The sequence below is a fragment of the Emydura macquarii genome, unplaced genomic scaffold (assembly GCF_026122565.2).
Source record: "Emydura macquarii macquarii isolate MOO-44397 ecotype Brisbane River unplaced genomic scaffold, CSIRO-AGI_Emac_v2 contig_3530, whole genome shotgun sequence".
NCBI lineage: Eukaryota > Metazoa > Chordata > Testudines > Chelidae > Emydura > Emydura macquarii.
The window spans coordinates 384,898-399,990 of record NW_027133667.1 but is presented as its reverse complement, the minus strand read 5'-3'; the positions used below and the strand labels follow the sequence as shown (position 1 = coordinate 399,990).

Here is a 15,093-nt window from a genome sequence, read left to right as displayed (position 1 = left end):
AATTTATCCTGAATCACCACTGCCTGCATCCTACCTTACTCAACAGGCCCAGGACAATGCAGGCGTTGGCAGAGCGGTATTGCAATCGGCATGTCCATGAACTTATGGCCCACCCCCAGAGGCACTGATGGTGAGTCACCTGACATGGAATGGACATAAGCAAGCATTTGAAGAATAAAAACCAGTTACTGACTTCGTAACTGTTGTTCTTCAAGATGTGTTGCTCATGTTCATTCCACAACCCACCCTTCTTCTGGCAAGAAGAAACTGAGACGGAAGGTGCGCCCTATATACTGGCGTATATGCATGCAACCCCAGAGGGAGCTAGAGACTGCCCTATGGATACCACTGACAGAAAAAATCTCTGGCACTGGTGCATGTGGCGCACACACCTGACATGAATGGACATGAGCCACACATCTCAAAGAACAGCAGTTACGAAGGTCAGTAACTTGCAATTGATGTTAGTTTCTGAAGAAGAATGGAGTGGCACAAAATCAGACCAGCACTGAATACTGTGGTGCTGGTTCTGTGGTCTACTAAATTCCCTTTTTGCTACTTACATGGCACAAAATGTACTTAAACCAGCTTGAGATTCCCCTTCTATAGGGGGATATCTCTGCTAATGTAAAACTGGTAGAGGCATCCTACCTGATTTTTACACCAGCTGCCCCCCCTCATCTGCAGTGTGAGGTGGGGGCAGATCAGGGGACTGTGGGGTAGGGCAGGAGGGGATCCAGTAGAGCCAAGTTCCATTATATCTGATACCTTTCTGATGTAAGCTCTGGCACTTATGCCAGTGGCAGAAGTCAGAGGAGGACGCTTTCTGCTGTCACTTCCACTAAGGCCAAGCAGTTAAATTGTAAAGGCAAGAAGTGTATAACTACATGTAGTGCAATGTAGCAGTATTAAATCCCACAGTGCTAGCAAAAGGGACCCCAGAGGAGAATGCAGAGGCGAGTTGCTGCTTCCCCCCTCTATAATCCTCAGAATTCTTCCTTTGTCTCTCCCTTCCACATTTCCATGTCTTAGTTATGCCTGCCTCCTCTCTCCCAGTGGAACTATAAGAAATTACAGTCATGAAAGCCAGAGATAGTCAGTCCATGGGTCAGCCAAATCCCAGGCTCTTTTTGCTGTTGTGAGTTCAGTAGAGGGGTGATTACAATAAATAGAACTTAACTTGTAACTATTAAAATACTTAAAGGAAGGAGCAAAGCAGGGAGTGTAAAAACTCACTCTTCAGATTACAGATCAGGGAATTGAGGCAAAGATTGGATAAATTACTTGCTTGAGGTCACACAGGAAGTCCAGGTTTGAGCAGGGAATTGAACACAGGTTTTGGCCAGTGTTCCTCTTTTTATTATTTATTATTATTATTCTGTCTAGCCAGAGGATATCAATAACGGTCCAGATGATACTTAGCTATGAAACATTTCTGGAATAGTAACAAATCTTTTATTATTTTTATTTTTCAAAAAGATACAGTGTGGTGGGTCACCCTAATACAAAAACTGCCAGCAAAAGTTATTTTCTAAACTTTTGACCCCATGCTTTATATTTTCTTTTGGTCTAATTCAATCATTCTTCTGTGTGAAATTTTAAGAAATGAGCCTTTGATGTGGACACACAATTGCCATTGTCATCAAAGGGTTTTCTGCTCCAGAATAAGAGCCATCTTGAATTTGGGGAAATGTTTGCAGTCATATGACAAGATAAATACTGTGATAATTTCTGCGGCTCCAGTTAAAAGTATCTTTTATAATCATTTTGGCCCCAAAGTCCCTTCATAAGTGTTGTCAGCTGGTACTAAAAGCGTATGGCTCAGTTCTACCTCTGATATGCACCCATACCTCAGACTGACTTCACTGGGAGTTGCTGAGAGTGAATCAAGGTAGAACTGGACCCATAGTTTTCCTGGGATGGATTGTTGTGACCTATTTATTGTATTTTCCATTGATGGGATGCATAGAGTTCCATAATGTCCTAGACCATCCAGAGGCAGGTGGGAGAGAGAATGTGACTTTAGAAACAGCATAAGCCCCCTAGGGGAGAAACAGGGAGCTCGGGGCATACAGATTGTATTATCAATGTCCTTTTGAAAGCTAGGACACAGGTGAAGATGATAGACTAGTTCAGTACAGATAGTGTTGAGTATTGCAAATAGCAGTAACACAAGATCCTTTTCCATTTTGATCAGTAGAGGGCTTGGGTTTCCTATGAGTTTATGTCAGTATTGCTCTTCTTCATATTGGCTTTGAGGGTGTCTTTGAGCGCTTTTTTAACCTGCCCCTCATCCACTGGCCATGGCTCAGTTGTGAGAACATGACCTACTTTGTGAGTCGATTTATTGGCATTCAAAGAACATGACCAGCCCAACAGAGTTGGTGATGGATGATGATAGCTTCAATGCTGGATGTTTTTGTTTGGGACAGAACACTGATGTTGGTGTGTTGGTCATCCCACTTGATTCTGAAGATCTTGTGGAGGCACCATTGATGGTATCATTCAAGAGCCTTGAGGTATCTACTGTATGTGACCCAGGTTTCAGCAACATACAAGAGAGCAGGGATAACAACAGCCTGGTACTCAAGAAACTTGGTTTGATTCTTGATGTCACAATCTTAAAGAGATGCTTTCTCAAGTGTCTGAAAGCATTGGCGCATTGAAGGAGGTGTTAAATTTCCTTGTCAATGTCAGCTTTCTGTGACAGATAGCTGCTGAGGTAAAGGACGTTCTTCAGGATCTCTTTATTGATCTGAATTACGAGAGCAGGATCTTGGTGATTCGGAGCCTGTTGGTGGAGTACTTTAGTTTTCTTGGTGTTGAGTGTGAGGCTGTAGGCCTCAGAGAGAGTGTTGACTATTTTTTGAAGATCTTTGTTTAAGTGGGTGCACAGGGCACAGTCATCTGCATATTGGAATTCAATGACTGATTTAGTGACAGTCTTTGTCTAGGATCGGAGGCGAATGAGGTTGAAGAGCTTGCTGTCCATTCTGTATTGGATGTCAAGTCTGGAGGGGAGTTTGTCAGCAATGAGAAGGAGGATGACAGCAAGGAAGATGGAGAAAAGGGTTGGAGTGATGACACAGCATTGCTTAACTCCTGTCTTGACTAGGAAGAGGTCCGTTTTGGAGCCATTGCTGACGACCATCATAGATATGTTGTCACAAAGGAGTCGGAGGATGGTAACAAATTTTGGCAGGCATCCAAATTTAAGAAGAATTCTTCACAGATTGATGGAGCCCTGATAATTTCCATAATCCGATTTGTCTCCTTTCTTGAAGATGGTCATGATCATGCATTCTAAAGTCATCTGGGATTTTTTCTGAATTCCAAATCTGGAGGATTAAGACATGAAGCTGGTGAGCCAGTTCTTCTCCTCCTTCTTTGAAGATTTCAGCAGGGATTCCTTATTGTTCATCATCTGTTTGATAGCTTTTTTTACTTTGACAAATGTTGGTGGGGTTCTAAGGTCATCCTTGATAAGATATTGAGGGATTAAATCAAAGGTGCTTTCGTCAGTGTTGGAGTCACAATTCAGGAGGTCTTTGAAATATTCCTTCTGTCATGCACTGATTGATTCATTGTCTCTGAGGAGGTTGGCTCCATACCTGGATCTGAAGAGGGTTAGCCCAAGGGTTCTGGGACCATAAAAGGCTTTGGTGGTGTTGAAGAATCCACATATATCATAGGTGTTGGAGAGTTGTTGGGTCTCCTTTGCTTTGTTCTCCCACCACTTGTTCTTCATTTCATGGGTTTTCCTTTGAATCTCAGCTTTAAGTTGATGGTATACATATTACTTCTTATTGGAACTATCATCATTCTACCTAGCACAGAAAGCCTTCTGCTTGCAGTCAACCAGGTCTTGGATTTCCTGATTGTTCTCGTCAAACCAATCTTGGTGTCTCCTGAGAAGCCCAGTGTTCCCTCACATGCAGCATGTGATCTTCAGGGCTCTCCCTCTCAGTTTTGATATTCATCAATTTCTCGGTGAGACATTGCTGGAAAAGGTTGTGTTTTGTGGGTCCTTAAGACTCTCAACGTTGATCTTCCCTCTGGCTGATTTCTTCCGCATGTACAAATTATTTCCAAACCTTCAGTATTAAAAAGATCCATATATCCCTATTAACTATCATGGCATGGAAAAAGGAAAATGTAAAAGCATTTTTAAGGGCAAGGAAAGCTATCAGGCAAATCAAATAACTGTTGGTCCAGAAAACGTCTAGTGTTCCCTTTTAGAATGATTCTGGAGTCTCCTCTCTTTCACTTCAGCCAGCTGACTATGAGACAAAGATACAAACTGAGATCTAGCAGACACCTGGGCAAAGGATCCCTACTTGTGCATATCTTTTCCTTCTGTGCTGAATTGGGGAGGCCTCAGGCATCTTCTTGACGATGTCTCCTATCCTCCAGAACCTGTAGAGTCCCCTCTGAACTGTCTGGGGTCTGTCTGAGGGAGCTGGGGGGAGATTTGGTGGGCTGGGAGAGGAATAAGCAGGCTGGGGCAGAGTTGTAAGGAGGTACATAGTTCCCACCACCTTTGGAAGATAGCTAGAAAAGATGACACAGCCCCAAGAGCCCACTAGACAAGGCTCCTGGAGCAGCTGTGGCTGGGGGTAATCTTTGGTAGTGTGGCTCCATTTGACTGCAGTTTTGGTTTGCCAAGGTGTTGGGGACCATAGCTGGAACAGAGGTACTGGTTCTTTATGCAGACAGCCCTGGCTACTCAGATTGACGTATCCCATGACTTATTCTGTGTGGGGCGATCCGCCCCCCCACCTGATAGGACAGTGTGAAAGGGCAGGAACTCATTGTGAGAGAATATTCCCAGACACTGCCTTTTCTTGGGCCTCTCCTGCAGGGTGTTCTGTGGGAGGAGATGAACTGGGCCAGAGCAACATCAGTGACTCCATAAAGCAATGCTAATTATATGCTAAGTTGATTGAATTGCTGGATTCTGCTACCTTCTTTGCTGGTGCTCCACTGGTGGGAAGAAGAGAACTTATCTTCTTATTATATGTTATATCTTCAAGGCAGTAGATAGCTGAGTGAAAAGAAGATTAAGTGTTAGGAAATTATTTCTATCCAAACATTTGCAATATTTTTGCAGCACTTATTGTTCCTTCTCAAGAGAATGTTACCTGGGAGCTCAAGTTTTGTCTGTTGTATTTAAGGCCATATCCTGCTTCCTGCTATCCATTTTTGTACCGAACTCCCACAGACTTAATGCATCAATAGCAGGATACGGCTTTGCCTATTGAACAGACAGCACATTTATATTTTTAAATAAGTAATTAGTAATGATAAATGTTATAAGTCACTTTTTAATACTATAGTTCAGAAATGCCTTCTAAGGGCTAGATTATGGATTTATTACTGGTGCTGAGTAAGGGGCAACACACAGTTGTAAGGCTCCAACAGCAGACCAGGGACCAAATGGTAACTCAGAGAGTTACTATTCAGTCTGTTTTCCACATTGGTTGAAGGGTGAAATAATCTATGCCAACCCTATACTTGATGCTGATTACTTTGCCCTCCACATTAGCTCAGCAGCGCTGGCTGGCACGTTGACGAGCAGAGTGAAAAGTCCACCCACACCCCAGCTCACCCGCTCTCTGTGGATGCATAGGACAAGCCATAATCTTTCCCTAAATGTATAATAAAAGTTATAATCTATTTATAAAGGTTTAAATAACTGAAATCAAACCAGATTATTCATCTTTTTTTTTTTTTTTTTTGCATCAAAGAAAATTAACATATTTTTTTACAAAAAGGTTCTATGAGATCTTCTGACGGGACATTTATGAAAGTCTAGTTCACTCTGTTGTCAAGTCCTGTTCTCTCTCATACACGTTATACGTTGTTAAGTAATAAATGGCTTTTTCCTCTTATATAAATAGGTGAGGTGGGCACCAAGTACTGAAGAGTAACTCTGGATTAAACTGATGGAGCATCCTCTCCCTCTGCCAATAAACAGGCGGTGAATGGAGCATTTGTAAGAAACTGATTGCTAACGAGTTTTATATGTTTTTGTAAATTATAGAACGGAAGAATCAGTATCAGAAGACGACAAAAGGAGGTAGGATTTGTACTTTAATTTGAATAGCTCAGTCTGAATTCTGTCATCAGATGGGGATCATCCCATCCTTGGAAAAAAACAATGGGAGGGAATATGGAGAAATCTCCATGAAGATCCCTGTGTGGCGTTCCCCCCTTGCATTTTGTTGAGGAAGGGGGTTTGCCTACTGACAAAACAGGCCGCTGAGCCCAGCGCCCAAACCTTGCAGATCTCAAGGGATCTGTTGGTGGAAAAAGGGCTATTGATGCAAAAGACCTCTGCCTTCACATCAACTCTGGCTCGTGGCTGTATTAGAGCCCAGCCGGCAGGGACACTAGGTTTGAGGGTGGGTGCTCTGCAGAAAGACAATACCTAATACAGTTATTATAGGCTGTATTATCATTTCTGAGGAATCTCTGCAAGGTTGGAAGGGAGGAGAACAATGTATGTTCCACCTCACCCATTCTTCCCCTTGCCCACCTCATCTTTGCCCCGCCTCCCAATCAGATTCCCGATCCCTGGAAGACCCTCCGTGGGGCTCACAGAAGGAGCAGGGTGGGCTGTGGGAGTATCTGGGACTCACAAACCTTCTGCTTGCTCCATGCATGTTTTTAGGGAGGCGGATCTAGGCCCTTTTTATTAAATGGGGGGAGAGGAGCCCATGGTCCCCTTTTTTATGTGCATTATGCAAGTGAGTTGCTTAAATTGTCTCAATAGTGTACATTGCTAGCAGATTAAATCTCCCATCAGGTAAACACTGGACAACAGCGGGGTAAGGAAGAAGAGTCTCTCAAAGGGTGTTTGTTGCCATAAAAAGATTGAGTTTCATGGAAAGTATTAAGAACTTGTTGAGGAGCCATTAGCTCTGTTCTCCCTTCCTGGCATAGGTTCCTCTTTAAAATCAATGGGCAGCCTAAAGTTATTTGTGCCAAATCTAAGGGCTCAGTTTTAATAACAACATATTACATTTAAAATCGCAGCCTCTTAGTATGCATTGGAAACAAGGGATTCTTTTATAAATGTAGTTACAAAGCATCCTCTGTCTGTCTGTCTGTCTATGGCCTTTCTAATTTGGCTGTTTTATGTAGACACTCTAGGGGAAAGTATTTACTAAGCCAGGATTTCTCTTGAACCGTTTCTTTCAATAAGGAACTATGGCGGTGTATACGTTGGTCTGCCATCAGAGGCTGCTACTACCATGGCTCCCATTCAGACAAAGACTGAACCTACAGGTACCTGTAGATCGTATATTGTATTTCCTCTGCTTTCCCCATTCATTTTAATCTTTTAAAATATATGTTATTTCAGTAAGACTGACCAGCTTAGGGAGCTGTTTAATTGCATGGAATTATTTACAGTAGCTATGGTCATTGTTTAAATTTCTATCCACCGACTGTAGTAATTATAAAGCAACAATCTGCTTTTGACAATGATATACATATGCGGTATTTTGTCCCTACTGGATAACTTTAAGATGATTTTTCAGTGTTTTTCGTGGTATTCGGTGTAAACACCTCACAGGATTAAGAGGCTGCGATAGATTATATATTTACAGAGTTTAGTGGTCTTTATAGTTCTGAATGTATTTACTTAAATTGTGCTTAATTCGAACAATAGCAAGACAGTGAATGCTTCATTTCAGATTTAGTTCTGTTCTATGTCTCTCTTATGCTGAACCCGTCACAATTCTATATTTTTTCTTGAGGCAGAGAGCTTTAAAGATACTTGCTTGATAACAAGACAGTGATATGGTATATATATATATATATATATATATATATATGTATGTATGTATATATTAAAGTATCTTATATTTTTATACTTAATAAAACAGTGTCTGTGTTATTACACATGGGGCTCTGATTCCTGATTGGGGGGGTCTAGATGCTGCCACTATATAAACAGGGTAATAATAAATTCAGTTGATATAGAAAATGATTAACCTAATGATTAAATTAATAATATGCTATAGTTTTTAACTGTATATGCCTTTCCTTTTTAAGATTAGAAGAAAATAAACACACCAGGATTTCAATCAGCAGGAGGTATAGTGTGATTTAACAGAATTTATATGTGTAGAATTTAGAAAAGAATTCAAATAACCACACTTCTCATGTTGCCATCACGTGTTTTGGGACTTACTTTGCAGTATTGACAACCCCATTATAAATGTGTTGGTTGGAATAAGGTCTGATCTTCAGTGTTCCTGAAAGCCTTCGGTGAGAAGTTGGGTGCCCTCAACTCCCATTTACTTTAATGAGAGTAAAGGTGCTCAACATTTTGCAGAATCAGGCCAGTAGACTTGAAGAAGGTTTTAATGGAGGCAAGTCATTTGCGATTACAGTACTTATTTTCAGATTTAGCACAACTTCAAGGGGCAGGGTATGGTTTGGCACCAAATATGTAAAACAAGTGAGGTATTAGATTATTTCCATGGAGCTGTTTTACTAATATATAAGATATCTGGGGTGTGATCCTACAAAATACTGGGAAGAAATGGTCAAAAAAAATTTTTTTCCTCTACAGAAAATTTCAATGAAAAGGAAAAAAATCATTTTCATTTAAATTTTCCATGGGAAATTTAGATGTTTCAGTGGGGATTCAAAGTTTCAAACATTTCATCTGAAAACTAAAATATTTTGGTTTTCAGGAGGTGGGTTTCTCAAAATAAAATAATAGTAGCAATACTAATACTAATACTTATTATTTCCATAGAAAGCAGACACTTCAGTTTAATCAAAAACCCAATTTTCCACCAAAAAAACAGTTTAAACAGAAAGGTTTTGATCAGTGCTAAGCACTTTGGCCCCAGTCCAGCAAAGCACTTAAGCATACACTTAGCTTTAAGCATGTGAATGCTCCCATTGGCTTCATTGGGTCTACTCATATACTTAAAAGTATTTTTCTTGGAGTTTGATCCTTCGTTCATTCAGCTCAATGGAAAAACTGCCATTGCATTGCATGGTGCAGGATCAAGCCCTTGCTTGCTGAATCAGTGCCTGATGTTGGGAAGACTTACACATGTGCAACTTTACACATGTACAGAGACCTACTGAACTCTCCAGGACTGCTCCCATACACATAGCATTGCAGTATCTGAGCCCTGAAGCTCCTACTGCAATTCTAACATAGACATAATTAATGTTTAACAGGTTCTGTTTAAAAAGTGCTAATGGCTTACAGTATTGTTATAGCAGTCCAGCTAAAACTTTTTTTTTCCTTGAATCAGTCCTTTGCCTAGATCACTCATCAAAACGTAAGGGAGAACAGTCTTTCTGCTGAAGATTTTTATGTTTATGTAGCCTTCCAGCCAGCAAGAAAGTTCAGAGCACCAAAAATCTTAACTGTTGCAAGTTACAACTACAGGTAAAGTTTAATGATACCGTATGAAATCAATTGTACTATGATGGTTGCTTATGGAACCTTCTGCTGCTCCCCAGTGAAAAATGAATTAATGGTGGATATTTCTGCCCTACAGCTAATTTAATGATCTGCAACATATTTCCCTTTGGCCATATTGCAGATTTAATCAACTACACTACATACATTTTCTCCAACAATTTTTGGTAGCTTTTATATAAGAAAATCATTACTACTTGTTCACATAATAGTTCCTGTGGTAGGTTGCTGAAAAATAATTATTAATTTACTTCAGAGTAATATATTTGACATCTTTTTGGTACTACTGCAGATTTTAAGGATATTTTTTCTGTGCGTAGAATCAGATGGGCATAAGATCATCAGATTCTTATAGATACCACTTTTATACAGTGAACCAGCTATTGACCTTTAATTTTCATCTTTTAAAAATATATATTATTGCTCAAGGACATTTATTTACATAGGAATAATGTACTTCATTGCAATATTTTTCAATGAAGTACTACTTTTTGCCTGTCTTTATATCTTTTGGCTTTATCTCTTTACAAAACATTAAAGGAAAAATATAACTACTGCCTAACCACACTATTATTTTATGGCTTCCATTCTGTGTAATATCATAATGACATTTTCTTATACAAAGATGGTAGTGATGATATTGCCAGAGATAGGTGGACTAAATCTCAAATCTGCACACTCCTATACCCAAGAGAGGAATTTTGATTAGTTGCCAAGTTTGTACCTCAGGTTTGTCTCTGAGCCTTCCAGTATGTATGGTAAATTCCAGTAAGGTGAATGTTCTGTCACTTCTGTGTACTGTAGCGTTAAATGATAGATGGGTCATTTAAATACCCATTAACTTCATAACAACTGTACGTTTTCCACAGAACACCAAACTAATTGTACATTTCCACATGACTGAAAGTGTTTTTAATGATTAAAGCATTTTGCATAATTCTTTAGTCAAATTCTTTTTCTAACAGGACATAATATGGCATACATCCAAAAAGCCACTCCATTAATATGTTTCAGTAAAGTAAAGACTGCTTTTAAAAACAAAAAACAAAATAAGATCATGTGGACGTCCAGGAGTAAGCTATTAAGAGCTATACCATATACTCTGTCATCATGTGCAATTTCCACTGATTTAACCAAAAGGTGTGAAGGTCAATACATGACCATTCATTTTGAATTGCAACAATTTACAGTAGTTGGCTTTAAAGTATACAGTAATTTGTTGGGAGACAGGTCTATAAAAAAGGAATCTTTGAAAAGATTTCCATGCTTCCACCCCCCTCTCTCTTACCCCAGAACAGCTAAATGTTATTTGTAATTACTGCCTCCCTCTTATGTATCAACATTTTTTCAATTCTCCCAATGGCAAAAAAGTCACTGACACATTTGAGCTCTATAATAAATTGTCAGTAGGTTTTGGGGGTTAAAATAGTTGTGTAACAATAAATGTCTGTAAAAGTAAATTACATCTGAAACAGCTTGTGCTTACTTACAAGCTGAGGAAAGTTTCCTGCTGAGAACTCTAACAACACTTGATAAGAAACATTCTGATTTGCTCATTACTGGTTTGGTTTAATATAGGGACATAGCTATTACATCACCTGTTACATAAGGATTTCTATTATTTAAGCAGCTTGGGCAACACTAGATTACTTCAGATGGCAGAGAGCAATTAAGCTCACTTCTGACCTGGATCATGAATGCCTTTCCTGAAGAAGGAAATCTGCCAGTCACCCTGAAGCACACAAGTTCAGTCAGTGCTCAAGAAGCCAACTCTGGATGCCAGTAACTTCATTAACTACTAGCCCATCTCCTTCCTGTTTCTGGGAAGAACCATCAAGAGCGTGGAGACGACTAAACTCCATCAGCATTTGTCCTATGCCAGCATCCTAGACCACACACGTGGCTCAGAAAACAAGAGACAAGGATAAACTGCTCTTGGGAGAGTGATATTTATAAAGAATTCACATTGTTCATGTTTGTTACTGTTGCTATATGTTACTATTTCCCATTTTCTTATGTTGTTGTTTAATTTGGTTTTTTCAGAAACTCTCAGGAGGCATTCATCTCCTTACAGGATCAGCCCCTTGGAGATTCAGCCTCTGAATATTGAGGAGTTTTCTTTGTTTCTTAATGTTTTTGTTCCTCTCCATCTTTTTCTCTTCACAGCTTATTGACCAACTGCCAAATGCTTCAGTACAGCTGGACTGATCTTCGGCTGGAGTAAATCACAGGAACTGCACCGATTTATACCAGTTGAGGATCTGGGTGTATGTCTTTTAATTTGAATTGAAAGTTTCTTCTTTCACTTTTCCAAAGACCTATACATCTAGGAACTGTGCTATTATAGAGGGATCCTTTCGATAGAGACATAAAACTGAGGTTCTTAATGTTTGTAACAGTGACTTAAAGACCTAATAGTACTTTTTGCAAGAATAGATGTGTTAACCACATTCTCCTGGCTAAATCCCAATTTAGGGAAGTGCATTTTGCCCCATCAACATTCCTCCTGCAGTTTCAGTTGAATAAAATATTTCACTTCGCTTTCCCTTCTAAACCGTTGTATATGTTTGTGTATGCAGTTAAAGAACTGCTATTTTTTTAAAAAACATTAACTCCTTTTATTATTAACAATCTCTTACAGTACTTAAAATTTACGTGGCACTTTACATCCACACAGAAGACATATTCCCAGCACTGAAGTTTACCATCTCAGGTGGCTTAAAGAAACAAAATTTAGAAGTTAATTTTAGAAGAACAAAATGTGAAGAGACTGGTTGTGCTCATTTGCAGAGAAAAACACTTTGAATAATTTGTAGTTATGGTGCGGTGTCCCCTTGTCAAAAACACACACCCACAATTAGTCCAGTCAGTCTGCAACATAGGAGTTCTCCCAGATTTGCTAACACTGAGGGTAAGTTTACACTGCAGCTAGAAGTGTAATTCCCAGTTTGGGTAAATGTACACACACTGAGTGAGCTTTGATGGAGCTAGCATACTAAAAATAACAGTTCAGGTAGTGGGGCGGGCAATCTGTCCAAGTACAATCCTAGCCGAGACTCTAGGTAAGTACTTGGGTGGCTAGTTTGTGCTACCATCCAACCGCCACAGCCATGTTACTATTTTTAGCATGCTAACTCGATCAAAGCTAGTGCGTGTACCTTTACCCAAGCTGAGAATTACATCTCCAGCTTTAGTGTAGACATACTGTTCAATCTCATAAAGCAGTGTCCCTGAGTAGTGCATCCCACCATCTCCAGCTGCCTAGGACATTGCATCCCATCTTTGTGGACAATGTTCTAGGCAGCTGGAGATGATAGGACACATTACTCATGGGCACTGCTATATGAGCATCAGCACTGCATCAGCACCAGGGATTATCATGAGCACATCAACCCATTCTTTTGCTTACTACACAGGCTTACGTTAGGATGAATAAGAATGGTGTGGAGGTTAACATAGAATATCAATGATATATCCTCATCTGGAACACTAATGTATTGCTGGACTCCCCACAATGCAGAATTATGCAGAATATCCCCATAATGCAGAATTAGAGGGGGCTAGGCAAAGGGTGACAAGAATGATTAAAGGCCTGGAGAAAACTCTTTAAAAAGAGAGATTGAAGAGATTGGGTTTGTTTAATTTAGAAAGGAGAAGAAGAAGAGGGGAGTTTTGGAACAGCCCAAAAACATTATACCTGAGCTCATTTATGGCAGCTTATGTAATGGGAAGTCTCCCACAACGGGGGATGAGGGGAAACCCATTGCACCAAACCATTTGGATTAAACTCAGTACAACGTGGCTTGTTTTTTGTTAATTGACATCAAACAATTTCTTCTTTTTTTCAGATGAAAAAATCAGACTTTCTGCTTCAAACAGATAATGACTTTAGGAGCAGCCTTGAGCAAGAGATGATATGTCAGGTGCACCACCCCAGAAATAGCACCAGCAAGCACAATGTCTCAAAGACATACCTGTAAGTCACAAATCCTACCCTGCTTTCTCTTTGCTACAGGAATGTGTATAGAAATTGCTGCTGGCCTATTATACCAGGAGAAAATTAGGTTGTTTTGTCCTTACAACTATACACCCAGATCCAATATGTGGGGAGTCCATGCGGGGCGTACTCCCCATCTTAGGTCTGTTATCAGAGTCACACTCTAACCCATAATGTCTATTATTTAAACACCATGTGCCCATGCAGTACAACAGGGTTCTCAGTGTATTACATTATATGATTGTATGCATTCAGTTTAGTTTATACTGGACTGATGAAGTCCTCTTTGGTGTTTTCACTTTCAGCTCTGAAAAAACAGATTGCATATTGGAAAATCCTGGATGATGTAAAAACACATTGCCTAGTAATTATGTTCTCCTTATTTAGCGGGCTAAGCTGTATTTCAGTCGGGCATGATTTTTTCACTGTTATGCATCTGTGTGGTCATTTGCACATTTGTAAAGTTAGTGCAAAGCGGATGTAAAATGCTACCGTTCTGTTTTTTTAAGCAGCTTTTCACAGGTTTAAATAAATGACCAATATGTACAAGACAGTGGAGAATCAGGCCCGTTATTTTTAGCAGTCAGTTTTCAGACTGGTCAGCTGAATCCACTTCTAGCCATCTGTAATAAAAATACAGTAGCACATACCTATATATACTGAATATTTTATTAATATTTTATTTTTGTGGTGGCAGATGTTACCACCGATACCAATCAGCTATTGTAAGATGTTTAATAATAAGTAGCATCTTGAAAGATCATAGAGTTGTGTAGCTTCATGCTGAATTCTTTGAAGCCTAGATCTAAATCTCTGTGGTCAAATAGGCACCCATGGGTGAAATTCACCCCTATGGAGAGGGGTGATGTGAGGTCTATATCCCAGTTAAGCCCTACTTAGATTGTAAGCCCTTTGGGGCAGGGACCTTCTATTTGTTCTGTATCTGCCTAGCACAGTGGGATCCTAGTACATGACTGGGGCTCCTGGGTGCTACGGTAATACAAACAATAAATAATAACTTAGGGCCTTAAAATAGATCTCAAACAGGACTTTCTTGGGGCCTAGGCCTTGTGTGAGATCTCTGCCTAGCGGTGAACTTCACCCCCAATGAGGAAAATGTGTGGGTGAAATCTTGGCTTCACTGAAATCAATACTAAAACTCCCATCAACTTGATTTCACTTTGTGTCTCTAATGAAAGAGATTTTGAAGTATCAGGAATGGTTGAAATGGCATACATTATTTTACTAATCACCAAAGTATTATTCTCTTTCACTCACACAAGCCTACAGATTCTCAATCATGCTTTTGAAGTGGTAGGTGAGTTACAACCAATTTGTCTTTTGAAAAGTAAGACCTCTGTCTAGTTCCCATGGTAATCAGAAGCAACAATTATTTCAGATTGCTACTCCAGTTCCTCTAAAGTGTGAGCCCAGTAAAGAATCTCTCATATGGCTATATTTCCACAGAGGTTTGCAATATTTAATCATCACTTCCAATTGCCAGCAGTTCAAGCAGTTCAAAAGAATTGTTCCTGGATGTTTGGAGGATTGGCTCTAGTGTGTATTTTCAGACTGCAATGCATTTAAAATAAAAAAATGTAGTATTGTATTTTCAGGTCCACAAAGCATTTAGAATCAT

The 15,093-nt window shown here is 39.7% G+C and overlaps 1 protein-coding gene across 1 annotated transcript in view; it reads left to right on the top strand.

Annotated features, from left to right (window-relative positions):
* CUNH12orf75 (chromosome unknown C12orf75 homolog) overlaps positions 1-14,124 on the top strand; it is a gene marked incomplete at its 5' end in the record, with an annotated part of 40,359 nt that extends 26,235 nt beyond the window's left edge. The window contains 4 exons of the mRNA XM_067536110.1: positions 6,044-6,079; positions 7,208-7,290; positions 13,306-13,433; positions 13,760-14,124. Coding sequence (XP_067392211.1) covers positions 6,044-6,079; positions 7,208-7,290; positions 13,306-13,340 — 154 coding nt within the window. The remainder of the gene's footprint in view (positions 1-6,043; positions 6,080-7,207; positions 7,291-13,305; positions 13,434-13,759) is intronic.
* Positions 14,125-15,093: the final 969 nt, after the last annotated feature.